Below are 26,354 nucleotides of genomic sequence, written 5' to 3'. Positions count from 1 at the left end.
GTTATACATATGTACCATCATTTTAATCAATATAGCCCATAACTTTTTGGTTTTTATGTGTTCTAATTATGAATGTAAATGAACCAAATCGTTTATGAGCTATTCGAAGCTCGATTCGATAAAAGCTCGTTTGAACTTGTTTAATGAGGCTCGTTAAGATAAACGAACCAAATTCAAACTCTACAATATTCGGCTTGTAAGCTCATGAACATATTCGTTAGTAAATTCATAAGTAATATCTTAGATGAAAAATAATAATTTTGATATTTAATTTATTGATTTAACACATTAATTATGAAGTATATAGAAAAATCTATTAAATTTATTTATTATAATAAATTAACAAATTTTAATAAGAATATTATTGTGACGCCCCAGATTCGACGACTGTCCTCACTGTACCAAGACGAGTCTTTCCAGCGTGCTTATGTCCTCACTCACACGCACCCTGGGAAACTTCCCAGGAGGTCACCTAACCCAAAATTGCCCCAAGTCAAGTACGCTTAACTTTGAAGTTCTTATGTGATGAGCTACCGAAAAGAAGATGCACCTTCGTGATATGAGTAGTACAAATCAAATCTTTTAAGCCCTCTTCAACTGTACAGTCCATTACTGTGGGGCCCTTAGATCCTAATCGTTATCACATTGCAATCTGATTAGGGTTAATTAATTACAGCGGAAAACGAGTTTAAATTTTCTTTACGATGAGCCCAAATCATTTTATTTGAATACTAAAAATAGTATTTAATCTCACGTCATAAACACGCCCACACGAAATCAAAATCTATCATATACAACCAACTCACATTCTCGGGACATGCCCCGGTATATAGATACATATACATATATACTGGGAACAAGACAAAACATAAAACCTCAGCCCAAGCTGTGGCTCCCTCCAGAAGTACCCTCTCCGGTCTCCTGATATCCTGGAGTACCTGCCATTGTCCACACACAAAGACAACAACAGCCCCCCCTTGGGGGTGAGCAAAGCTCCGTATGGAACAACCAATCATATATACCACAGATATCTAAGCAATGATATATGGTATGCAATGCATGTATGTCGTGGAGGTATCGGGTCAAATGCCCATCCACTGAGCACATGTCAGAATCAATCGAATCGCTATCAAATCAATGCTCGAGCTGGCACACCGGCCAATATGGGATACTCGTATGATAGCGTCGGCAAAGCGCCATCAAGTCCCAAATCTCATATCCAATCATATGGGACCACAATTGTCTATGCTTTACGGGTCATATAATACCGGCATAGCGATTGTGTTCACAAACCCCGGAAGCCAATCAAATCATATCAGGGTATCCAAGGATCATAGCTCAACGTGCATGTCATGTATCGATGTATGCATAAAATGATGTGTGTTAACAAAACATTTATTTTATACATCGATATCTCAATCTCAATGTCATGTATGCCACATCAATCAACAAATAAGGCATATAGACACATAATCTCATTCCAATCAATCAAATCAATCCGACATATATCATATAACACAGATACCTGTCGTATGTTACCCGGTCGCAACATACCTCAATTCTTCGTTCCAGTCGATGTAGCTTGAAGATATTGATATTACACTTTATCTACATCAATAACATACTCATTCCAATCAATAACATACTCCAAAATCATTAATATGGGTTTCAAATATCATTTGAAACTTCAAAAATTCATATCAAAGCAAAATCATATCATAATTCAATTCCGACTTCAAAACTTAGTATCTTGTCGGTTATTCTACCACATATAGGAATCTCGACTTCAAATACATGCTATTTCAGCACTTTCATATTTAGAGCTGCTGAAACTAGAAGAAATTTACCTCAATCAGAAGCCCTCAACGCGACGATCACAAATATATAATTTGTTTCGCGTTTAGACAGCGTTTCGAAGTCGATTTGGAAGAAAGAATTTCGAATTCTTTCAACTTTCTCGAAAGTTGATATCGGTGAAATGAAAGGAGAAAGAACAAAATTCTGATTCTTATCCTTACCGCCATCGCGCCCGAGCGCGAGAAGTTCTGCCCCGAGTTTCAAATACACCGCGCTCGGGCGGTCAAACATTACCGCTCGGGCGCGTCATGTTCTGCCCAAAGACACAAAATTTTTACCTTGGCGCTCGGGCGGTCATTTTCTACCGCCCGGGCGCCACATGTTCTGTACAAATTTTTTTAAGTTTGTACTAAATTGGCGTCCGGCCTCTCCAATCGAGCTCTTACAACGTCAATTCATATTTAATATTCATTTTCTCAATTTCATTGTCATAATATACATCAAATGTATAATCACATATCAAATTCCTGAATTATCGATAATCATATAAGATTTACGATAATACGATACACGGTCCTTACAATTACATTGAACAATTTCGGAATCCCTCTCATTCCCGTGTGGGTCGGTTCATTCATGTTCCCTCCACCTAGAAGCCTGCCAGGAGCCGCTCATTGTCCGTGCAACTGATGGCACCGGCGATCACCCCCCGCCCTCTTCGGCCCCGGGCCTCACATGCCCACCAGCTTCCGCTTGGTTCGTCCCCGGACCACACCGTACTAAGAGAGGTCGGCTCTGATACCAACTCTGATGCCCCAGATTCGACGACTATCCTCACTGTACCAAGACGAGTCTTTCCAGCGTGCTTATGTCCTCACTCACACGCACCTGGGAAACTTTTCAGGAGGTCACCCATCCCAAAATTGCCCCAAGTCAAGCACGCTTAACTTTGGAGTTCTTATGTGATGAGCTACCGAAAAGAAGATGCACCTTCGTGAAATGAGTAGTACAAATCAAATCTTTAAAGCCCTCTTCAACTGTACAATCCATTACATTGAACAATCTCGGAATCCCTCTCATTCCCGTGTGGGTTGGTTCATTCATGTTCCCTCCACCTAGAAGCTTGCCAGGAGCCGCTCATTGTCCGTGCAACTGATGGCACCGGCGATCACCCCCCACCCTCTTCGGCCCCAGGCCTCACAATTATATTTTTTTCTAAATGTATAATTTATCTTTTAATGAATTTAATGAATATTTAAATGTACAATTTATATTTATTGAACTCGTTTAGGTTGGATAAAAACTTGAATAAGCTCGTAAGCCATGAATATATTTGTTAAATAAACTCAAGCTCGGCTCGATTATAAACAAGTCAAGCTCAAACATTCCAGAGTTCAGCTTGACTCGACTCGATTACATCCCTAATTTTAATGATTGTTTGGTGTTATACTTGGGCCTGGGCTCCGAGTATCAAAGACAATCACCAACGGGTATAATTTGGGCGACAAGTGTTATAAACAATGTATAAGAATACATTGGACGCGGTAAAGTTATACATATAGTTCTGTGTGTATATGAGAGACAAAGATATTTGATTTGTCAACTGTAATAAAAATTTTTTTTTTACCCAAAACTCAAAATAATAATAATAATTAATTGGTCTACATAAATCACGTGTAAAAGAGATTATGTTTAGACGAGCAAGAAAATTTTAGGACCGGAAAGATAAAAGGGGCGCGTGCATGGCTGAAGATAATCCCATTCATTAGTTAATGTCATGATTCGGATGAGAGTGACACGTAAATTTATTATTTATACACGATGAATGTTCAAACTTGAAATCAATCAGATCTCTATCCCAACTTTTTGCCAAGCAACGCTACCTTTTTATATCTTTCATTTTTATCGCAAAAGCACGAAAAAGTTAATAATTTTTTATTATAAAAATTTTGTTAAAAAAAGTTTATATTTTGATTAATAAGTTTTTTTAAATTATAGATAATAGGGAAGCAGGCAGCCCATTTCCTCGAGGTTTATTGTAGGTACTGGGTACATATAATTGCATTAACATGTTGTACCTTCCCCGGCTTGATACGGTGCCAAAACCCCATATTCATTCAATCCAACACTATGGAGTATTGACGATATGTACGAGGCTTGACCTCTTCTTCCTTCCACGATATATTATTTTGTTTTTAGGTGATTAGGAAATTGCTAGTAAAATATATATTTTTGCCAAATAATTCATTTTTTTTTCTTTCTAATTTTTTTTTAAAACTTCGAAATTCCCATTAGAAATTCCAAATTGAGATATATTAAATATTGTATTTTGACAAAAAATAGTAGTTCATTTTAATAATATATATGTAGACCAACTAAAAATGAAGCTTTGTTTTATAAAAACGCATGCCTTAATTTTGTCAAACTCGTATTTATTGTCAAGCTGGTATATTTCTTATTTATGATGGATCACTCAGCGTGGAGTTAACAGCATAGAGATGAGACACTACACAAAAACACACACTAGTTAGGTGGCTTAACATTTTTGCATAATCTTTGATTTCTCTGTATTGGGAAAAAAAACAAATTCGGTCTAGATAATTTCCATGGCTGCTTTGTTTTCGAGATCAAGAAACATTACACATTTGTTGAAGGCGAAAATCTGCTATTTAGAGAAACTGGAAAGCAGGTTTTCACCTTCTTGTTTCCATGCCGATTCTTGTTACCACTCCATGGCGGGCGAACATCGGAGAAAATCGCCGGTATTCTGTGATAAATCTCCCGGGAATCTTGCTTTCCGTCGGTATGAGTCAGTCAGAGCCGGAGGACAAGTGGAGGCTGTGCCTGACACCGATAATGAAGATGAAGAAAACCAGGTTATGTGTCCGTAACTTCTCTCTAATTTTTTAATTTTATTATTTTCTCGTACGTGAAATTTAAATGGGGAGCATAGTTCAGGGAAAAATAAATTATATTTTGGAAATTTAGGTACACAATTTTAATTTATTATAAATCTTGTTCCGATGGTGCGAATTGTCGGCATGTTACTTGCCATGAACACTGGTGATTATGCAATTATAGCGAGGGATGGAACCAGAGTTGCCCTTATAATTATCATAAAAATTTACTACAGGTCTCATTTTCTCTGGTAATAATTTACTTAATAATTATATTTACTGAAATTTGAGGACCCTGCGTTGTTTCATGTGTCTGCCCCATGGAGTAGTTCGTCATAAATTCGAATGAACAGTACACGAGAATGCTTGTACTTTTTGAAAAAGTCATCGCTCACATTTTTTTGCACATGATAACTGTGTAGTAGAGCTATCACGACACACCAAACTCCAATATTCATAATAAATACTGATAATGGTTGGACACACTATAATTAATTAGTTAAAAATATTCGGTGATACGAATCTTTATCTGTGAGACGAGTCAATTGTACCGATATTCACAATAAAAAGTAATATTTTTTTGTATAAAAAGTAATACTTTTTCATGGAAGACTCAAATAAGATATCTGTCTCACAAAATACGACCTGTGAGATCGTTTCATACAAATGTTTTCAAAATTTTTTCTCCACCAATTGGGCGGATGATTTTCTCAATCGAGATAGTTTTTTTTTTTCCCTTTTACGAGGGTTAAGATAAACATAAAATTAATTGTAAATTGATTAAAAATAAGAGTTGTTTTTATAATAAGAAAATGATCATACCGATATATTATAATAAATATATTTTTAAAAATAATAATAAGAGATATATTCTTTTTTATTTAAATTAATTCGTAAAAAAGGGCTTCAATTATATTAACGTCTATGAATTTCAATATTTGAATTAAGAGGTGGGCTACTATATAATCACATAGCAATGTAATGCGAGTCAATGAACATGTACGCAACCAACCGAATTGCAGTAGGAGATTAAATGTAGTTTGGTGGGAGATTTTAGAATTAAATTCAGGCAACACTTGTTCAAACAAAATGCATGCACCTACCTAACTTAGAAATCCTATTCAATCCCTTCTCTTTAAGTTTGTAGACATTAATTAAGGGAAATTTTGTGGAAAAAGATTTTTTCATTAATCAAGTTGTTAATTTGAGTCCACACAACAATATTTACAAAAAATATAATTTTTTTGTTTTTTGTTTTTAACTCTTCATTCTCTAATTATTGTTTTAACTTTTTGGTGAACCCTACACACATATTTTTGTGTCGATTAGCATGTAGTAATTATATTAACAATTTTTTAATTCCACTCAGTTTTACTTTTTCTTTTACTTTTTCTTTTTTGAAAAAGCGGATTTATTGTGGAACATATGTTAGATCGGGGTGTATCACGTCGAAAAACAGCGATCACGAGTTTCATTATCGAGAAAAAGTAACAGTTGGAACATAGTCAAGGTTAGGATGTTCAGATAGTGATTAATTTGTTTGGTGACAGTGAATCTTTTACGCAAAATCGGGTAGGGGAAACCAATGGCCCAGCCCAGCCCGGCCTGGCCCAATGTAAGATCTTAGAGTAAGTTTGATGTCTATTATGGATAAGCAAGTATGTTAGTCTCCGTTTGGTTTGTGTGATGTGATAAGTAAATGATTAATAATTAGAATAATTAAAAAATGAGAGCTATTCATTAATAGTGTGGAGTAGAGGTGGGCGCGGGTCGGGTTTTCGGGTTCGGGTATCCGAAATTTCGGGTATCCGCCGACACCAATCCGACACTGTTGGGTACCCGAAAATTTTTTTTAATTTTTTTTTGAAAAAATATATGTATATTTTTTTTTCACATTTCACAAAATATCATGTCATTAAATTATTTTATGATTAATCATTTGTCATTATATCGAGTCATTATTAGCCACAAAAAAATATATGTATTTTTTGATAGGTATAAAACAAAAAAACCACATTTTTTGTGTTATAAAAACTCCGAGATTTCACGTCAATTATGTATGTCTTAAACCTTCGTCTTTAGTTTGATATTTTTTTTTGCCAACTTTAGTTATTTTTACGAAGTCACGTTGATATGACATTAATAAAAAATTAATATGACGTTGAAATGTATAATAAAACATCAACACGTCACATAAAAAATGACTAAAATGGTTAAAATGAGAAACATTGAAGACTAAAATCTCAAAAACAAATAAACATGAAATAAATGCAATTTCCCAGGTGTAATTTAGTCGGATCAGATCAACTTTTGTAATCAATATATATGAAATATAAATAAACTATAAATATAAAAATTGTTTTTTTATATAGTAACTCGGAAAAAAGTTCTTTACAAATATTAAAAATATGTAACATCTCAATATATAATTGTGTTACGATTTTGGATAGATTTTTGTCAGAAAATTATTTCAATGATTGTTGCCACCTCATAAACTCCAATGCAAGAGTCGCAAGTTGGATTCCTCCTTCGTTCCAATTTTTTTGATTTTCTTACAGCACTGATAATGTTATATGAAAGTGGCAAATTCGACCCCCTGAAAAGATGAATTTGCTCAGAAATATACTGAAACCCCCCATAAAATCTGGGTTTTATCACGCCTTAATTTCAAATCATTACAATTCAACATTATTGGCCAAAACCCACGGTTTGAATCCACCAAAGCTAAACAACATGCACGTTTGTGTAATCATGAAGAAGAAGATTATGATCTTAATAATTTTCAGGTGAGTTTTACTGGCCCGATGTTTTTTGGGTGTTTGTGATCAGTAATTTTGTCGTAGAGTAAGAAAAGAATTAAGTGGTATTGATTGCTTTCTTGCTCATTTCATGCAAATGGGTGGTTTTTTTTTTTCAATCTTGTAGTATAAAATATGCTAGAATTTGATGCCGTGAGTACCCATGGGATCATGGTTCGCTGTCGCGGTCGCGGAGATCGGAACAGATGCTACCGTTCCAGTTACAATGAAATTTCGCGGAACGGATATTTAAAAAAAATATTATAAATATATAAAAATTATAAATTTTGGAAAATATTTAGAAATATAAAAATTAAAATAAATATCATTTAAATAGATTATTTGATGTAAAATAAGAAATTTAATTTGGCGCTGGTTTTATCCAAACAATGCATGTGCTCAAAATTGCATTATTTGTACTACAAAACAAAGATACGACGTGCAATAGGATCTACAATTGCATTATTTGTACTAGAAAGCAAAGATACGTGCATTATTAAATCCATCGCTGATTCGAATTTGCGACGATTTTATGAAAAATCGTCGCTAAATTTAGCGACGGTTTTTATTCAACCGTCACCGATTTTAATTTGGCGTCACTAATTATAGCAACGGTTTTATTAAACCCGTCGCTGATGTAAATCGGCGACGGTTGAGTAAAAACCTTACATCGGCGACGGTTGATACATCAGCGACGGTTGAGTAAAAACCTTACATCGGCGACGGTTGAATAAAAACCGTCGCTACATACATAAAACCGTCGCTAGTAGCGACAGTTCAAAACAAAACCGTCGCGAATTGCGTTTCAGTTCCGTTCCACCGTTATATCCCCGTTTTCCACCGTTATATCCCCGTTTTCGGTATATGAAACGCCGATACAAGCCATCAACTTACACACCCCGGAACCTCGTCAAGGTTGCTGACGTTCCGGTTCCGGAACGCCCGTTCCGGCCGTTCTGTTCCCGTTTCGGCGAACCTTGCATGGGATGAAAAATGGAATGTATGATATAATTTAATGGACAAGAAGGAAAATTAAGTTCTTATAAGTTTAACTTTAAAATTTAATTTTCTGTGGATTGAATAGGTGGTGGTAGAAATGAGCAAATTTTATATTTCTACACTTTCTTTCAACTTGGTCAGTCCAAAATTCCGGCAGTAGCGGGATTGAATGATTATTTTGCATCAAATGGAAGAATTAATTTTTTTGTCTGCAATTTCTTGATTGTTGTCAGTTATATTAGCAGGGCCTAGATTTCCCTGGTGGAAGGGTGGCATTTACAACCCAAATGAAGTTCATTTCAGAGTACCCGGAAAAGAGAATACCTTGTTATCGAGTTCTAGATGACGATGGCTATCCAGTTGCAAACAGCATGTATGAGCAGGTATATAGTCATTTCGCTGCAAGTTTTATGCCATTTAGTTGGGAGATCGATCTCATGTTGTTTCATGTATCTAAGCGTTGTGTTCATATATAGTTCGTTCGATCACCTTTATCTGTAATATGGAACTCTCAAGTGAAAAGAAGAAAATTCCACAAAAAGGTATCATGTAAAGGAGGGCAATTTTAGCATTCAGTACTTTACGAATGGTTGCCTGCTAGATAAAGTTCACTGTCTGTTTTTACTTGGGTTTTGTGAAATTTTGCAAGTAAATTTATGCACATTATAACAATGCATTAGGTTAACAAAGAAACTGCAGTGAAGATGTATGAAAACATGGTAACCCTTCAAGTATTGGATACTATTTTCTATGAAGCACAAAGGCAGGGAAGGCTATCATTCTACTTGACCTCAACGGGTGAAGAAGCTATTAACATTGCAACGGCTGCTGCACTTATGCCAGACGATGTTGTATTACCTCAGGTAAATTATTTAAGCCTAAATCAGAGACAAAGCCATATGGCACACCATAACTATGTGAGATTTTTTTTTTAAAACAAATCAGGATCCCGTTCAAGTTATACTCTGAGAAAATTTAATCTTGATATTTTCATCTACTACATTTATCTGTAACTTAATGAAGTATCGGGAGCCTGGAATCCTCTTGTGGAGAGGTTATACTGTACAAGAATTTGCCAACCAATGCTTTGGAACCAAAGATGATTATGGGAAAGGAAGGCAAATGCCAATTCATTATGGTTCTAAGAAACTTAATTACATCACAGTTTCATCTCCTATCGCGTGAGTTGTCCCGCCTTTAGATTTTGAAGATTGTGAATAAAAGATTAAAATATAACCAAAAACTCATTCATCTAAGAAATCTCTATGTTTTCTTTTGGTGATAGAACGCAACTTCCTCAGGCTGCTGGTGTAGCTTACTCACTAAAGATGGATAAAACAAAAACATGTGTTGTTGCGTTTACTGGAGATGGTGCCACTAGCGAGGTAAAAATCGTTGAAGTTCAAAAACTTTATGACAATTTCCAAACGCAAATATGGGATGTAAAAATATTAGGAGACTTTCAAATGTTTGGCAGGGAGATTTCCATGCTGGTTTAAATTTTGCTGCGGTTATGGAAGCTCCGGTTATGTTCATATGCCGTAACAATGGATGGGCCATCAGCACTCCTATAACCGAACAATTTCGAAGTAAATTCTCTCTCTTTCTCTCTACGCGCACACACACACATAAAACAGAACTCAAAAACATTTTCGTGGACAATAATTAACTTTTTTTATTATGTTATAATGGTAGGCGATGGCGTAGTGATTAAGGGCCAAGCATATGGAATACGTAGTATTCGTGTAGATGGAAATGATGCTCTAGCTGTTTATAGTGCGATTCGTTCAGCTCGTGAAATGGTGATACGGGAGCAAAGGCCAATACTTGTTGAGGTGCAACTTGAGCTCTATTGTGTTTCTAGATGCTGTTTCGGTAGGAAACTGAGAGTTATCAGCCCCATATACAATGAAAAAAGGGGAATGGGCAATCCATTCAATGAAAAGTATTTTGAGTCTATTGTTTCCTGTGAATAAGAGAAAAATGCTATACGATAGAGTTTTCTAAAACAAGTAGTTTCTTCATCCAAAGTTATTGAGCTGGCTTTCCTGGCCTCCCTATCCCTTCTATTTGGATGACCCTAGCTTAAAACATCGCAAATGAATCATGTTTTTACCATTTATTCAGATAAATTCCGATATAAAATAAAACTGACTAATGGTTCTATTGTTTTGATGTTTAGGCCCTTACATATCGAGTAGGCCACCACTCGACTTCTGATGACTCCACCAAATATCGACCACCCCAGGAAATTGACCACTGGAGAACAGCTCGAAGCCCTCTGGGAAGGTTCAGAAAATGGGTTCAGAGAAACGGATGGTGGACTGACCGAGAAGAAGACGAGCTCCGTGGACGCGTTAGGAAACAGGTCTTGTAACCAACGGAATTGCACCTTTCCTTGTTCTTGTTTCTGCATCTATACTTGGCCTCCTTAACTTGTTATCAATGTAAATGGCAGGTATTGAGCGCGATTCAAGTGGCAGAAAAAATGGAGAAACCGTCCCTTACAGAATTATTTAGCGACGTGTACCATGAAACGCCGTCGATTCTCAATGAACAAGAGAAATCACTCAGAGAAACCATCAAGAGACATCCCCAGGATTTCCCTGTTGATGTCCCCCTTTAGACACTTCTTTGGCTTGTAACATACGAGGCTGTCTGATTAAAAAATTATTAAAAAAAGAATGTATATATAAATATAATAGATGGCAATGTTACTTGGCGTGACATTTTATCCCTCTCGGGGATCTATGAGTATGCGGATAAATCAAACGTATTTAAGGAATAAAATTCCTAATGATTTTTATTTTTAATTCGGATGAGGCAATTGGCTCCATTCGGTCATCAACCGCAGTTTCGGGAAAGATTATATAAAATAAAGACAAAAATTTGTGTGAGACGTGAGACATATTTCTTATTTGAGTCATCCATTAAAAATCATTACTTTTTATGCTAAGAGTATTATTTTTTATTGAGAATATCGGCAGGGTTAATCCATCTCATAGATAAAGATTCGTGAGATCGTCTTACAAGAGATCCACTCTAAAACAAAATTGGAGTTATAAAAATTATTAACATAGAATTAAGTAGAGTGTTATTCATGCTCCAAAAATTGATTTTGAACTCCTTTTGTATGCGTTTTGTCTTGGCTAACAATTTTACCCTAACTTAGTTATCTCTCTTTTATATATATTTTTATTAGACTAATATTCATCTTTCATAACCCTACTGGCTTACTTGTCAATGGTTTTTTTTTTTTTTTTTTTCCTTTCCAATTCCATTTTAAATATTCAATTACACAATTTCTAATTTGCCCATTTCTTCTTCTTCTTCTTGAAAATCGTAGTATTTCAAGATTTATAAATTCTTGGAGTAGATTAAACAGTAAATAGCGATTAAGAAGACATCAAAGAAATTTGTAATAAAGATTTCTATCATATCCTCGTAAAAGTAATTATTCTCTTTCAAGTTATTTTTTTTATAACTTAATTTTTCGTTGTACCGGAATTATTAATTTTCAATTGAATTTGACGATTAGGATAGACATATTCAAGATATGATTCACATCTCAATCTACACAATTTCCAGTGAAGGAAAGGAAAAGGTGAGCCATCAGAATTCGTCTTGATAGGTAATAACTCGTTTTATAATAATTAATTGAATTAAGTTAAAGTTAATTCTGAAATTTAATACAATTAACGAATGAAGGGCCATATAATTAGTAAGTGTCATTAAGCCCAAAAATGAGTCAACACCTTCAAGCCCATGATCCATTTTGAAAATCAATAAATACAATAATAATATTCATGTTTAAAGTACACTCTCAATTTTTTTTTAATTTTTATTTTACTCTAAAACCTCTATAATTTTTTTTTTTATTTTTTACCAAATTTCTTGAGGTGATTGCTGACTTGAGCGTCAGAAGATTTCACGTAACAATTCGATGTTTCTAACTTGTTTGTGATCCAGGTGACTATCCCAAAAATTTACTAGTTAGAAGTACCGAAGGATCATCTATCTACCTAGCTACTCATATTGTGTGTCCACCCAAATCTGATAATTTTGGGTAATAGTATTTGTTTACCACATCACGTCTCATAAATTGTTGAATCAAAATATGGAATAAAAACAAAGATGTTGCGTGGAAAATCGAAATCAAGAATGTATCACGTAATCATCAGCCTGATTTGTCTAGTTCATCATTTCATACGTGGCATGAATTTTGCAAAGAAACATGCAAATGGTCAGAACCATGCAGTCAATGGCTCGTTCTGTCCCAAGAAAATTTTTATTTCACTTTGACAAAATAAACCAAAACTTCAAACTATTGAGGAACTGCGTATGATGCAAGAATAAGAATAAAAAAAAAAGGAAGAGTCGGAGAGGGCAAATAAACATAATTTATATTGAGAATCTGTTGCTTTATCAGGGTAATTATAGATTTCCAAATCATGTCCAAACTCCGATGAGTACTTGAACATTGATCTATAGGTTATTATTTGATATTTTAAAAGCAAAATTCTTAAGTGAGGCGCTGACGCTAATTATATATTATAATTTTTTTTCCAACAAGAAAGAGATAAGAATAAGATATATAATTAACCCACTATATATTATTATATATATAGAAAGGCATGCATTAACAAACTCCATTACTTTAAGCCACAGCACGGCTTCGTTTATCCACAAAAAAAAAAAAGTAGCTATACTGCGGGGGTTTCGTTTTGGTCCATTCGTTTTGTGTTTCTTTTGATGGTACATCTCATAAAGTCGTGCCTAAAATTATTATAATTTGGAATATGATTGGATTATTGGAGAATCCATCAACTGCAAACACTTTATTTTTTTCCAAGGAAAATTATTGTTTTTTAAAATCATGTATGTTTATTCACTAGTCTTTCTTTGTTTGTTTGTTTGTTTTTTTTTTTTGAATTTTAGTCCATTTTTCTTCGTGACTGCTAATATGACACCATCGCAAACTACATAGCTAATGTATCATTGACGTTTCAGACGTCAAATAAATGAAAAATGATTAAAATTGTAAAAATCGAAAGATACATAACTAATATTGAAATTTGATAATAAATATGACTAAAATCACAAAAGGAGACGAAATATACAATTTTTTCTTTTTCGGAAGAGTTGAATATAAATCAGTAAGTTATCATCGTAAAAGATTTGACCTAGTTAAAGTATGTACTAATTTCAATTGCTTGTAGAATGAATAAATGTATAATATACATTTAAACGACATACACGTAAAAGCTATTGCGTCTTCTTTTTTTCCTCACCTTTGTCTTGCAACAACACGCTTCCGCTAGAATGCAAAATTCATCACGTCGAAAGGTCAAAAATTGTCCCAAATCAAGGATTAAAGATGATGTTGTGGGGCCCAATCAAATTAAAAGCAAACTTTATTCATATTAAAAAAATAAAAAAAAAAGTTCAAGAGCATTTAATCATCAAACTCGATCAAATAACAAAACATCAAAGATTAGATTTTTAGACTCCGCCAATAAACTATACGTCAGAAAAATGATCGAATCAATGGATGATTAGATTATAATTTTTTTTTTTTAAAAAACAAAGTATAGACTCGGACGGAAGATATTATGTATTTATATTTCCATGCTTGTATAATTTTCTATTAAAAGAGAAATTTTAAATAATAATACACATTACTCTTATTTTTTTGATGATATCATGTTATTTTTCAGTGTATAATGAATAAATCTCGTATTAAAATAATTATTTATAACTTTAGTCAGTTAAATCATACTGAACAAGTTACAAGTTCGTAAAAAAAATATAAAATAAAGAAAATCAAATTTTTAATCACCGACCCTGACTCTATATTTGTATGGAAACTGGGCTACACAATTCTTAATCTTTTGACAATCGTGTATTATTTATTTATTTATTATTATTTGTCTCCGAAATTCTCCCTTGCGGCCCTCTCGCGTTCGCAAAGTATCGCGATTCCCAGTGTGGTAAAAGGTCCATTCCCTCTGCCTGGTGCCGATTTCTAAGGTACAATCATGATTCTCTGTGAATACACACGCACAAATACTATGAACTGGGAATGTTTCAATTATTTCGTACAATAATATCTTTTTCATCACGATCATGTTATCTGTGATCACCCCTATCTTGTTAAATTAAAAAGATTGTTTCTTTTCTTCCAAAAGAAAGAAGATTAATTCTTTCAAAATAATTTTCAAGAAAGAAGTGGGAAAGACTTGAATTTCTTGGAGGAGGAACCTTTTTTGAAATCCCTGGATGTTGTTGACAATTGCTGAATTATTTTAGTATTTTGCTTGGTAATTGATTTTCATGCATTCCATCTATTGATTCGAAATTTATCTCCTCTGTTTCTTTCGGTCAATAGGAGCAATAAGGCAGAGGATACCGATGGTTTTTGGTGCTTTTGAAAGTATGAGTATAAAGGATGACATTCATGGGGAAATGGGTGGTCCATGTGAAGGTTTAAAGATGAGTGAGTGGAAAGATATTCCAGTGGAGCTTTTGCTGAGGATTCTTTCTATGGTGGACGATCAGATGGTCATTGTCGCATCTGGGGTTTGTCATGGCTGGAGAGATGCCATTTTTTGGGGCCTTACTCATCTCTCCTTGTCTTGGTATACGTGTTTTCGAGCTGATACTTTCTGTTCTATGCTATGATTTGTTATCACATTTTTTTACTCTGTAGGCTTTCTTGTCTGAACTCTGATCTATTGTTTTGACTGTGCACGAATTGGATGGTGTGTGTTTCTGGGTTTTTTTTATCATCTTTTATCTAGAGTTGTTTCTTCTGAAGTATCACAGTTAATATCTTTGTTGGAACGATCTGACCATCTTTAGTTGGTTATATCATCATATATGTGCTGAATGAGTCTCATTATGGGAGAACAAGAAAAGAGAGTAGGAAAATTGTTACTGTGAGGTTTGAATAATTTGTGCCTGTAGAAAATAAATATGTTAGTGATATTTTTGTGCATATCTATACCGGAGACATGTATCAAAATCCCATTAATATTATGAGATTGATTCCGATTAACAGTTGTATATATCACGTATCATTTATCAGACCAATCTGAGATTAGAGATGGAGTTCCTCTCTGTTAGTTCATGTTTGTTGACTGTAAATTTTTGTTTAATCTACTACTTGCCAACATTCTATTATCAGATCACACTTGTTTGCTACTGTTATCTTTTAACTGGAGAATTTATAACCCCTTCTACACCGAGCATTTGTGTGCAGCTAGGAGATTGGTACATATCATTTTCTTTTGTTTTTGTCAGTTAACAAGTGCTATTTGAAGTTGTGGGGATGGATTTAAGTTCATTCAAATATATAATTGCATGAAAGATATTTATGAAACAAAATCATAATTTTTTATGGTCTTCAAAATTTCTAGTGTATGCAGAGTATATACAAGTTTTAAATTTATAATTAGTGTCCAATTTGATTGTCGTCTGTGAGAAGGGGTAAAGAATCGACCACCTCTCTTTTTTCACTTCAGAAAACGGGCAAGTTCACATAAAGACTCGTTATCCTTTAGAATAGTCCATTTGATCGATTGCCAATTGTGCATTTAATTTCGAACTTTAGTGCACATATATATAGAAAAATGAAGGTCTGTTTTTCATCAACTTTTCAAGATTTTCATTTTCGTTCTATAGAGAGGAACAGTATGAACATTGTCGTAGTTTTGATTATGAACAACTAATATATCCAGTTGCTAATTGGATTTTTTCCTATTTAGGTGCAAGAAAGACATGAATAATCTTGTTTTATCACTAGTTCCCAAATTCACCAAACTCCAGGTTCTAATCCTTTGGCAAGATTCGCCTCAGCTCCTAGATGCTGCTGTTGAAACTATCGCACGATATTGTAGTGACCTGCAAGAGTTGGATCTCAGTAAAAGTTTTAGACTTACAGATAGATCATTGTATGCCTTGGCTCATGGTTGCCCAAATCTTTTAAAGCTAAACTTAAGTGGTTGTTCGTCCTTTAGTGATTCCGCTGTGGGATACTTATCTGGGTTTTGCCAAAAGTTGAAAGCCTTGAATCTTTGTGGATGTGTGAAGGCGGCATCTGATAGGGCTTTGAAGGTACAATAAATTTAGAATCCTGTACTCACTCATCTTATGATGGGTAATATACGCGTGAATTCTCTGTGTCTATTTTGTGCAGGCGATTGGATGCAACTGTAATAATTTGCAATCATTGAATCTTGGATGGTGTGATCGTGTTGGTGACGAAGGGGTAAAGAGTTTAGCCTATGGTTGCCCTGGCCTCAGAGCTCTTGACTTGTGTGGATGTGTTCTAATAACAGGTACACTCTCCTCTTATTCGATCTTTAGGTTGTTGTCAGGTTAATAATTCGAGGTCGAAATATATTTTGTGGGTTTAAAGTTAAGTAACGTGGTGCAAATTTATGGTACTGCTCAAACGTAGCTGATGGTACTAGTTTGGAGTGTGAAAATAACTTCATTGGCCTTTTTTTATACTAAGACAAACCTAATGAGGGATGAGTAGACATAGTCGTCATCTTAAAAAAAAAAAACTGGAGATTTAAGAGTAATCGTTTTGAGAATACCAATTTTGATTCATGTGGAATGGAATTGAATCATTATCTTTTTGAATTTGCACTATAGCTCAAGTACAATAATATGAGCCTACTTCAGTCGCAGCTAGAAGTTAAAAAAATGAATCATTTTGAGATTGGAGTTGGCCCGAATTAAAGTTCAAATTTAAGTTTGTTAATTTGGTGCAAGCATGACTATCAAGGTCAATTAGTTTTGGAAGTTAATTTTGAGTTTTATTGTATAAAACCCGACAACTCGATCTGCATATCTAGTTTTTACCCCAAAGTGTAACAAATGTCCCCCAGTCACTCAATTGAAGTCGCGAGTATGTGACGCTATTCTTGTAATGGAATACAGACGAGAGTGTGATAGCACTGGCAAACAACTGCCTTCACCTAAGATCCCTGGGCTTGTATTACTGCCAGAACATCACCGATAAAGCGATGTATTCTCTAGCACAGAGGCGAGTGAAAAACAAGCAAGAAACTTGGACATCTGTTAAAAAGAACAGGGACGAGGAAGAAGGCCTCACAAACCTGAACATCAGCCAATGCACCGCCCTTACACCTCCAGCTGTACAGGCCTTATGCGACTCATTTCCGGCTCTTCATACATGCCCTGGTCGGCATTCCCTGATTATAAGCGGCTGTCTTAACTTAACGTCAGTGCATTGTGCGTGTGCTGTTCAGACGCACCGTGCTGCACACCTAGCTCATTAAGTTGCGTGAGAACACCGGATTTCTCTTGGCTGAAAGAAAGAGCAGCGATGTGTATAACCAAGAAAATTTAGAGCGTTTTGAGGATAAATTATCATTTGTGCTGCTTTGTGTGATTAATGGTAATTATCTATGTTGTGTATATATATATATATATATATATTAAGAAATGTAATAATAATTATGTAAAGGGTATTTTTAATATTATATGTTTGGTATACTTACATGTAATCAATATCATAAAAATTTAAATTAAACCACACAGAATGAATAAAAAGTTCAATAGGATCGTTGTTGGTTCACTAGGATTGACAATTGCATAATTAGCATGATCTCTTTTTAATAAAAATAAATTAAAGTTTTAAAATATATTATTGTAATATAAAATTTACGTTTGATAGATATCATAATTTCAGTACAATCTCTTGATTTTCTTACAATAATACCTCTTGCTTTCGCAGGTGCACGTTTTTACCGAGAGGATGGTACGACTAAGGATGGTCCTATTGAAGTATGTGCCTTTAAATATAGCGGACAACATGCTAATATTATAATTAAATTATTAATCAATTGATTATTTGTCATTCAATTCTTGCATTCGAAGGGTTTTTGAGTTCATCTGACGTAATGGGCTCAACCATGATTAATTTCTTCTCATCGGATTCTGTTGACGAATTTTCGAATTCAACAGATTTGAGAGATTCGATGAACGATTCAGTCGTTTTCTCCTCTTCTTCAACCTGCAATTACATGCCGATTACAATCAAGTTGCATAAACTATTAGCCTAATAAATTATTTTTAAAATGTTAATTTGATTACGATTAACAAATTATTTAGTTATTTTTATAATTTACCGAAATATATTCTTACAAGAATTTTTATGGAAGGAAAAAAATTACTTTAGTTCCGCTTCATTAAATGACCAAAATAGTTATTTTAAGGGGTGAATATATATAGTATAGATACAAACGTGTGGTCAAGCTTCAAGATTTCATGTGTACGAGGTTAAGGACTGTTGGTTAAAGGTTGCATATATAGCAAGGCATTGATTTGTTTATGAAATACCTAACAGTCATCTGAATGTGAAAAATATAAGATAAAAAGTTATATAATACCTTTTCGATGAAATCGTCAATTGCTCCAGCATCCTTAGCAGCTCTTTCAGCCAAATTCTCTACAAAATCCACAGCCTCTCTTAATTTTCCACCTTGGGGAAGATCCTCCGCCACATCCTCAGCCACCTTCTCCACCACCTCAGCCACCTCTTTCACCGTCTCCGCCAAATCCTCTGTCACCTTCAACGTCGTTTCAATTTTATCTGCAAAATATAAACATTTTTATTGTATTTAAGGGATCCTGTAATTTGAATTTTTATTTATTTTTATCATGTTAACAGTGATTTTTTTATTTTTAGTTACGTAGCTTGTATGTATTTTTTAATTTTTGCTCATATTAATGGTTCATTTGCATTTCAAGTCTTTTAACTTTCATGTTTTTTTTTTTTGTTAAATTAACATTTTTGTATTTTTAGTCATAAAAATAAAGAAAAACATGCAAGTTATATGACTAAAAATGCAATTTCACCACCAAATTCACCGTTAAAATAACAAAAAATGAAAAAAAAAAAAAAAACATGCAACTTACAATACTAAAAATTCAAATTTACCCTTAACATTATCAAAATTAATGAAAAATATGCAAATGAAATGACTAAAAAACAAATTCATTATTAACGAGACATGACAAACAATTTTTTTGCAACTAGGCATGCATGGATTATATATGATCAATAAAAAGTCCATCGATTATGAAAATTTTTCAAGAACAAATTTATAATCTCTCTTGGTTTTGTTTTTCTTTAATTTCTACTTACTTTTCAGCAATGGTCCCCATTTGTAATTTATAAAAGGTACAACTGCGGCTATCGCTATAGCCAAAACCCAGCTCCTGCATCAAAAATATAGACACACCACTTGGTAGGCAATTAATTAGATATGAAATTGGAACCAATGGATGGATTGAGTGTACTCACAAGGCATTGAAAGGAAAACCAGACGGTGCCGGAGGTCCCGAATCTACGCTGCTGCGCACTGTCAACTCCCTGAATTCAAAAAGTTCATTCACAATAGAATGATTTACACAAAGTATTGAAAAGAATATACCTTTTATTATTGTTTCTGAAAACCTGACTTTGGAATCCATGCTTGGGATTGAATGTGAAGTTTGATAACAAAGGATTGGAAGAATTTGAAATTTCTTGAGACCTAAGATAGAGTTTAACATATGGTTGGATTCTAGGTTTCGTCGATTCAGGCAAGGCGTATTCGATTCTCATAAACATAATGACAAATCTTAAATAAAATTTTTCAGCATGCCCAGATTTTTTTTGAAGAAAAGTTTAATCAAATGCTCCCACTATATATCCTCAAGAGCCTGTAGGACCAAAATTAAGGTTGCGTGGTGGAAAATAATAAACAAATGGTGGAAAATGAACCATAGACTTTTCAAAGATACTATTCAATTTCAGACAGGGTTTACCTTTATTTATTTTTTTTTTATCTGTAATATTAAAATCATCTAGGTACGTAGCATTTAGACGTTTGAATTTTGATCATTTGGTTGCTTTTGAAATTATTATTGCATTATTATTGAATCAGCTTTTGAAATTATTTTAGTGGTCCCTGACAAAAATTCGAATTATTAGATGAAATTCAAAAATAATAATGTATATTCGTTTTCGGGGCTTTTTAAATAAATATTATAAATTAAAAAAAAAATTTAGAAATATAACATATTTTAAAATTTTAAAAGAATATGATAAGGTGGGGTTTGTAACACCGCTTCATTGAGGAGTCGGGGTCTGAGACCCCGACTGCTAATTGTGTTTTTCGAGACCCCGACTCCTTGACCGCTACAGTAACCACCGCGAATCTCGGGACAAATGTATGATTGAAATAAAGGTATTTTTTCTTCAACATTTTGTTTCAATTTTATTTACATGTACTAATTTATCTCTTTATTTAAAATAAATTTTGGTGCTCTGTAAAAAAATCCGAACAAGTTAGATGAAGCATTTTTTTCTCCTATGATCTATAAGTGAAGCTTTTATAGATGCTTATTATTTTCTACATGATTTTCTTATTGTTGATATTGTATTATTTATATGTAGTGTGTAATATTGTTTAAAGAAAATGAGTGCAATGGTTAATTTATTAAAAAAAAGTTGTTTTTTTCTCTAAAATCCATCACTTTAAATATAATGAAAATTTTGACTAAATGAGAAATAATTTTGTGATTTTTATTAAATTTCAGGTATGTGATTTTTATTAAAAAACTTGATTTTACAAATACTAATTTATCTCTTTGTTTAAACTTAATTTTGCAAAGTTAGACGAAGTATTTTTGTTTTCTATACTCTGTAAGTGAAATTTTATAGATGCTTATTAATTCTACATGATTATCTTATTGTTGATATTGTATTATTTATATGTTGTGTGTGATATTATTTAATAAAATGACGACAATGTTTAATTTATTAAAATGAACTTTTTTTTCTCTAAAATCAATCACTTTACGATCATGGTTAATTTATTCAGAATTTCATAGTTTTATAACATATGTTGTGTTGTGATTAATTATAATTATATTCACGTAACACAGAAAATGGACATTATATCAGTGACGTTGTATGTCAATGGTTATGTAGTTGCACAACAAGGAACTGTGGAATACAGCAAGCCTGCTGTGAAGATGATGATGGTACCACGTTCCATAACTTATTCTGATTTGATGAAGAGATTGTATAAAAAGTTAAATATTAACAGCAAGGAATTTATGCTGGAGTTGACAACCAAATATGCCTACATGGAGATGACGCATAGAATAGAGTTTCAACTTTGTATCGAAGATGACGATAATTTACATTTTATGACATCTCAGATTGACCCGCGGTGTTTACATTTGTATATTGAGTCTGAGTCGGTACAAAATAATGTTTGTTCCAATGATCTAGAAGCCTACATCCCATGTATTACACAAGGATTTAGTACAATGGGCTTCGATGATGGAGGAGGCACTTCAAATGTTGTTGTGGGTGAAGATGAACAGCCAAATAATTGGGATCGATATGTGAATAATCATGTGGTTGAACAAACCATTCCATGGGCAGATGATGGGCGTAGATGGGAGTCTAGTGCAAGAAGAAGGTGTAATCCGTATGAAATTACTCCGTTCACATCATATGATGAACAAACGAGACGTGATTTCTTTATGGATAGTTACCACGATGAGGATAGTGATGAAGATTCACCTTCCAACGATTCTGAAGATGGTAATGTTGATGAAAATGATGATAATGATGCATTTGAACGTGATGTCGGTTATTCACAAGTTCCAAATGAGGGTACATCATCTCAAGCATGGAGGCAAGGTACGGTGCCTGACAATATTCAAGCGGATAGGTCGATAATCTGTGAAGATCCACCATTTTTCAGCCAAGTGTACGATGAGCAAATTCCAGATTCTACAGATCTCCCATATGCAAGTCGCACGACCTTTTACAACCCTGAAAGAGGCGATTTGTGCATCAACATGATATTCAAGGACAAAAAAGAACTGATTGCCAGTGTCAAGGACTACTCTGTTAGGGTCGCACGACGTGAGTACCGTGTCGTCCAAAGCTCACCAACGTCTGGAAAGTTTGCTGCAAAAATAAGTCTTCAACTATGCCATGTCATTGGGGTCTTCGAGCATCGCTCAAGGTGAAGTCGGGCTATTGGAAAATCACTAAGTATGGAGGGTCACATACGTGTATCTCTAGTCATGTCGGCCTTGACCATCATAACATGGACATGAACATGGTGGCAAACACTCTTGTGGGTATAGTTCGTTGTGACCCTTCATACGAAATCAAATATGTAATGCAACTGATTAAGGACAAATTTGGATACAATATTTCGTATCACAAGGCATGGCATAGCTTGAGGCGATCTTTTGAGAATGTTTCTGGAACATGGGAAAGTTCTGTTCGACGACTACCGAGATATATGGGCGCCCTCGTGAAGCACAATCCAGGCTCTATCGTTGAGTGGAACCATATTGATACGTATAACCCAACAGTGAAGATTTTGAACTATGTGTTTTGGGCATTCAGACCGTGTATAGATGGGTTTGAACATTGTCGTACGGTTATTAGCATTGACGGAACCCACTTATATACCAAGTACACGCACAAAATGTTGATAGCAGTGGGATTGGATGCAAACAATCAGGTGTTGCCATTGGCTTTTTCGATTGTTGATGAAGAGACGTACGACTCATGGAAATGGTTTCTTGATAATCTAAGCAAACATGTCATTCGTGGGGCTAGAGGTATATGTCTTATCTCTGATAGGCATCGGGCTATTGTAAGCGCCTTGGATGATGTACCAGATTTCAAACCTCATCGTGGAGTACATCGTTTTTGTTTGCGCCATGTATGCTCAAACTTCAACAATCAGTTTAAGAATGTTCATTTGAAAGATCTTTGTTGGCGAGCGGGCACTCAACATCAGATACGTAAGTTTGATGCCACAATGGATGCAATTAAAAACCTTAACCCGAATGCGTATCGATATTTGTGTGGGATTTCACGTGAGAAGTGGACGATGGCCCATGATGGTGGATGGCGTCGTGGTGTGATGACGACAAATATGTCCAAGTGTTTGAATGGTGTGTTGAAGGGTGCAAGACGTCTTCCTATTTCAGCAATTGTGCAGTTAACAATTGGACGTTGTGTAAAATATTTCTTCGATCGTAAGGAAAGAATTACCTATATGGTGGCAAACAACCAACCGTGGCCTGATTTTGCATTCCACAAATACGAGAAATGGTCAATCAAATCAAGCAATCACAGTGTTAGCAGATACGAAATCAGTGACAAATCTGCATCCGTAGTAACACGAGGACGACTAGGACATAATGAACATGTACAAGTTGTGAACTTGAGTACTCGTGATTGCTCTTGCGGAAAATGGACAATTTTCGGAATACCTTGCTCTCATGCCATATGTACAGCAAAGTGGTACGGTTTGGACCCGATGGAATTAATGCAGCCGTGGTTTAGTATGCACCGATATGTTAAAACATATGAAGGAAGATTTATCCCAATACCAGATGAAGGATATTGGGATGACGCTGAATTTGAATTAAACCATAACCAATGTCGACGTGAAAAACGAAGAGCTGGTAGACATAGAACATCAAGGATACATAATGAGATGGATCGACCAACAACAAGAGAGAGACATGCTTATGCACGTGGTGGTACATCATAACAATGGAGTTTCATGTGTTGTTTATCATAATAATATTAAGATTTGTGTTGCAAGTGAAGTGTGGTTACGTGTATTACGAATGTGTAATATCAACAGTTTTTAAATAATTGTAGTTGTTGTTTTGGCTGTAATTGATGTTTGATTTTTTACTTTGACTATTGATATTTTATTCTGTCAATAAATTTATATCATGTTATATGATTTATATAAGTATAAAAATATGAAATAAAAATATGATATAAATTTATATCATGTTATATGCACCGATATATCATATTATCTTCAAATAAAAATATCATAACACATCCAAAATACAAATACCAAAATAAAACAACAAACTACAATTGACGAGAATATGAAATCGACATGCATAGAGGATATACTAATACTAGTAGTAATAGAAATGGCTAGTGCCACAACCACGTGGTATACGCACTCGTAGACTTCTTCGCAAGTTCAACTGTTCTGCTTCCATATCCGTATTATGTTCTGTCTCCGTATTGTGTTATCTGTTTAAACCATATGGATCATTATCAGATGATGTGGCAGAAAATCCATGGAATGGAATCGGTGAAGTCAAATAGTTTGGACGCAATTCATGATTAAACGAGCGCACTTCATCATCAAACTGTCGATGGTCAGAATTTAGTAGATCAGTGAATGATACACTGTTAGCAACGTACGGAGTGTGAAAACCGTATTGCATTGATGGGCGATAGTCAACATTAGACACTGTTGATGGTCTATGTGACGTTCCAGACATGTCATGACCACATGATGACCCACGCATGCAATGTCCATGTGAAGTGGCAGTGATAAGTACAAATAATTTACTTTGATAAATTTGCATTAACACTAACCACAATGGCTCGGAAATATGCTTGTCCACTGGAGTAACCAATTCCTTCGCTATTTGGAGAAATGAATCGTATAGTGATGTTGTCGTACCATTTCTTATATTGATAGTCCACCATCATGTGTCCAGAGACGAGCATATCCTCCACGATATGTGTTTCCTTATTTTTCCATATCTCAATCGGACCACTATGAAATTCTTTCCAATCAAAATTACGATGTCCTACTCGGGACAAGTTGTGTAGATCATCCCCATCAGTTGCGGGTTCGGGAATTCGTTGTCGCATTCCAAATTGACGCAACACCCGATTTGGACGATACATTTCCACAATATCAAAACAAATTAGAGGGCATACACATCGCCATATTTCCCCTTGATGTCCTGTGATGAATGCTTGCACATCGAGCGCTTCGAAATTGTAAACAGTCCAATTAAACTGCAATTAATAAAAAATGTAAAATCAATATGAGTGTTAATTGAATGTTAGTATTAATATTGATGAATTGATTGATAAACACCTGACCATCTTCCATAAGATCAAGTATCTCACGTATAATACGTACTGAGTGGGTAGATGTATGAGTATGACTAAAATGACGAGCCCACCTAAACAAACAAACAAAAGTAATTTCAAATATTTTTGTAACTCAAATGCTAAATTGATTTGCAAAAATTTACCTTGCACCATAAGGAGGAATTGGAAGAATTGTATCATAGTCGTTATCATTTACATCGGGGGCTGCAGGAACAATATGGCAAAAACCATGTACATCAGGACCAAGCGATGTCATCCTGCTCTATGCCCAAACCTGCATTAAAGAAAGCACCATTAACAAAGGCCTACAAATTATTTTTGGCTTACAAAAATTGTGAAGTTATTATAGACAAAATAATAAAGCTACCTGTAAGATCAACAAAGACCCACAAATTATTTTCCTCCCTATAATTGATGATTTACATAACTCGCGATACAGGAAGGATAATACAGCGCTTCCCCAACTATACCTACTCACCCGTGGAATATTAAGAAGTAGCTGCAAATACATAAGACTCACAACACCACCACGAGAATCAGGGAACATGCATCCTCCAATTACCATCAGGGCAATACATCGAGTATATTGCACCACCTCCAAGTCTGAACTGTCGTTGTCAATCTGGTTTTCTCTGCAGTGTGCGTCTAAAACAGATATCGATAAGCGTTCTCCAGTCACTAAAGATGCAGTGGGTGCAAAACCTAGTAACTCGACACATTTTTGACGCCATTCTTCAGCCGTGTGACTCATGTCGGTTCCCGTTACAGGTTGACCCTTAATATTCAAACCCCATATTATTTCAACATCTTGGAGTGTGACGGTGGCCTCACCAACACGTAGGTGGAATG

At 34.7% G+C, this 26,354-nt stretch overlaps 5 protein-coding genes across 7 annotated transcripts; 3 read left to right on the top strand and 2 right to left on the bottom strand.

Annotated features, from left to right (window-relative positions):
- Window positions 1–4,214: 4,214 nt before the first annotated feature.
- On the top strand, window positions 4,215–11,300 carry LOC142524771 (2-oxoisovalerate dehydrogenase subunit alpha 1, mitochondrial-like). 2 transcript variants are annotated; one of them, XM_075628863.1, is made up of 9 exons: window positions 4,215–4,673; window positions 8,737–8,874; window positions 9,172–9,354; window positions 9,515–9,672; window positions 9,777–9,876; window positions 9,969–10,080; window positions 10,187–10,326; window positions 10,674–10,859; window positions 10,950–11,300. In XM_075628863.1, the coding sequence occupies exons 1-9, from the start codon at window positions 4,404–4,406 to the stop codon at window positions 11,115–11,117; spliced, it is 1,455 nt and encodes a 484-aa protein (XP_075484978.1). In that variant the 5' UTR covers window positions 4,215–4,403; the 3' UTR covers window positions 11,118–11,300. The 2 variants fall into 2 exon arrangements, with proteins under 2 accessions (XP_075484978.1, XP_075484979.1); XM_075628864.1 differs by lacking the exon at window positions 4,215–4,673 and adding an exon at window positions 7,404–7,480.
- A 3,059-nt stretch (window positions 11,301–14,359) lies between these two features.
- LOC142524342 (F-box protein SKP2A-like) lies at window positions 14,360–18,019 on the top strand. 2 transcript variants are annotated; one of them, XM_075628286.1, is made up of 5 exons: window positions 14,360–14,521; window positions 14,880–15,129; window positions 16,258–16,606; window positions 16,689–16,830; window positions 17,441–18,019. In XM_075628286.1, exons 2-5 carry the CDS (start codon window positions 14,903–14,905, stop codon window positions 17,800–17,802), a joined length of 1,080 nt encoding a protein of 359 aa, XP_075484401.1. In that variant the 5' UTR covers window positions 14,360–14,521; window positions 14,880–14,902; the 3' UTR covers window positions 17,803–18,019. The 2 variants fall into 2 exon arrangements, with proteins under 2 accessions (XP_075484401.1, XP_075484400.1); XM_075628285.1 differs by lacking the exon at window positions 14,360–14,521 and adding an exon at window positions 14,559–14,589.
- Window positions 18,020–18,338: 319 nt separating this feature from the next.
- On the bottom strand, window positions 18,339–20,233 carry LOC142524343 (uncharacterized). The gene is made up of 5 exons (XM_075628287.1): window positions 19,963–20,233; window positions 19,833–19,901; window positions 19,674–19,747; window positions 18,916–19,118; window positions 18,339–18,539 (listed from the first exon to the last, which is right to left on the bottom strand). Exons 1-5 carry the CDS (start codon window positions 20,139–20,141, stop codon window positions 18,381–18,383), a joined length of 684 nt encoding a protein of 227 aa, XP_075484402.1. The 5' UTR covers window positions 20,142–20,233; the 3' UTR covers window positions 18,339–18,380.
- A 2,411-nt stretch (window positions 20,234–22,644) lies between these two features.
- LOC142523993 (uncharacterized) lies at window positions 22,645–24,114 on the top strand. The gene has a single exon (XM_075627718.1). The coding sequence runs from the start codon at window positions 22,645–22,647 to the stop codon at window positions 24,112–24,114; it is 1,470 nt and encodes a 489-aa protein (XP_075483833.1).
- Window positions 24,115–24,619: 505 nt separating this feature from the next.
- On the bottom strand, window positions 24,620–26,123 carry LOC142523992 (serine/threonine-protein phosphatase 7 long form homolog). The gene is made up of 5 exons (XM_075627716.1): window positions 25,873–26,123; window positions 25,649–25,779; window positions 25,489–25,576; window positions 24,975–25,406; window positions 24,620–24,742 (listed from the first exon to the last, which is right to left on the bottom strand). The coding sequence occupies exons 2-5, from the start codon at window positions 25,759–25,761 to the stop codon at window positions 24,620–24,622; spliced, it is 756 nt and encodes a 251-aa protein (XP_075483831.1). The 5' UTR covers window positions 25,762–25,779; window positions 25,873–26,123.
- Between the last annotated feature and the right edge of the window lie 231 nt (window positions 26,124–26,354).

This window comes from Primulina tabacum, chromosome 14 (assembly GCF_025594145.1).
Source record: "Primulina tabacum isolate GXHZ01 chromosome 14, ASM2559414v2, whole genome shotgun sequence".
Classification (NCBI taxonomy): domain Eukaryota; kingdom Viridiplantae; phylum Streptophyta; class Magnoliopsida; order Lamiales; family Gesneriaceae; genus Primulina; species Primulina tabacum.
The sequence above is the reverse complement of the archived record's forward strand: the minus strand, read 5'-3'. Positions and strand labels throughout refer to the sequence as shown.

Bases quoted from the DNA above. Each gene is read 5' to 3' on its own strand.
- LOC142524771 (XM_075628863.1), top strand. From the start codon at position 4,404: ATGGCTGCTTTGTTTTCGAGATCAAGAAACATTACACATTTGTTGAAG. The intron at 8,875-9,171 runs GTATATAGTCAT...ACAATGCATTAG, and splicing joins CAAACAGCATGTATGAGCAG to GTTAACAAAGAAACTGCAGT. The intron at 10,327-10,673 runs GTGCAACTTGAG...TTTGATGTTTAG, and splicing joins AAAGGCCAATACTTGTTGAG to GCCCTTACATATCGAGTAGG.
- LOC142524342 (XM_075628285.1), top strand. The intron at 16,607-16,688 runs GTACAATAAATT...TATTTTGTGCAG, and splicing joins CATCTGATAGGGCTTTGAAG to GCGATTGGATGCAACTGTAA. The intron at 16,831-17,440 runs GTACACTCTCCT...AATGGAATACAG, and splicing joins TGGATGTGTTCTAATAACAG to ACGAGAGTGTGATAGCACTG.
- LOC142524343 (XM_075628287.1), bottom strand. From the start codon at position 20,141: ATGTTTATGAGAATCGAATACGCCTTGCCTGAATCGACGAAACCTAGA. The intron at 19,748-19,832 runs GTGAGTACACTC...TTTTTGATGCAG, and splicing joins GGTTTTCCTTTCAATGCCTT to GAGCTGGGTTTTGGCTATAG. The intron at 19,119-19,673 runs GTAAGTAGAAAT...TATATTTTGCAG, and splicing joins ATGGGGACCATTGCTGAAAA to ATAAAATTGAAACGACGTTG.
- LOC142523993 (XM_075627718.1), top strand. From the start codon at position 22,645: ATGGACATGAACATGGTGGCAAACACTCTTGTGGGTATAGTTCGTTGT.
- LOC142523992 (XM_075627716.1), bottom strand. From the start codon at position 25,761: ATGACATCGCTTGGTCCTGATGTACATGGTTTTTGCCATATTGTTCCT. The intron at 25,577-25,648 runs GTAAATTTTTGC...TTGTTTGTTTAG, and splicing joins ATTCCTCCTTATGGTGCAAG to GTGGGCTCGTCATTTTAGTC. The intron at 25,407-25,488 runs GTGTTTATCAAT...TATTAATTGCAG, and splicing joins ATCTTATGGAAGATGGTCAG to TTTAATTGGACTGTTTACAA.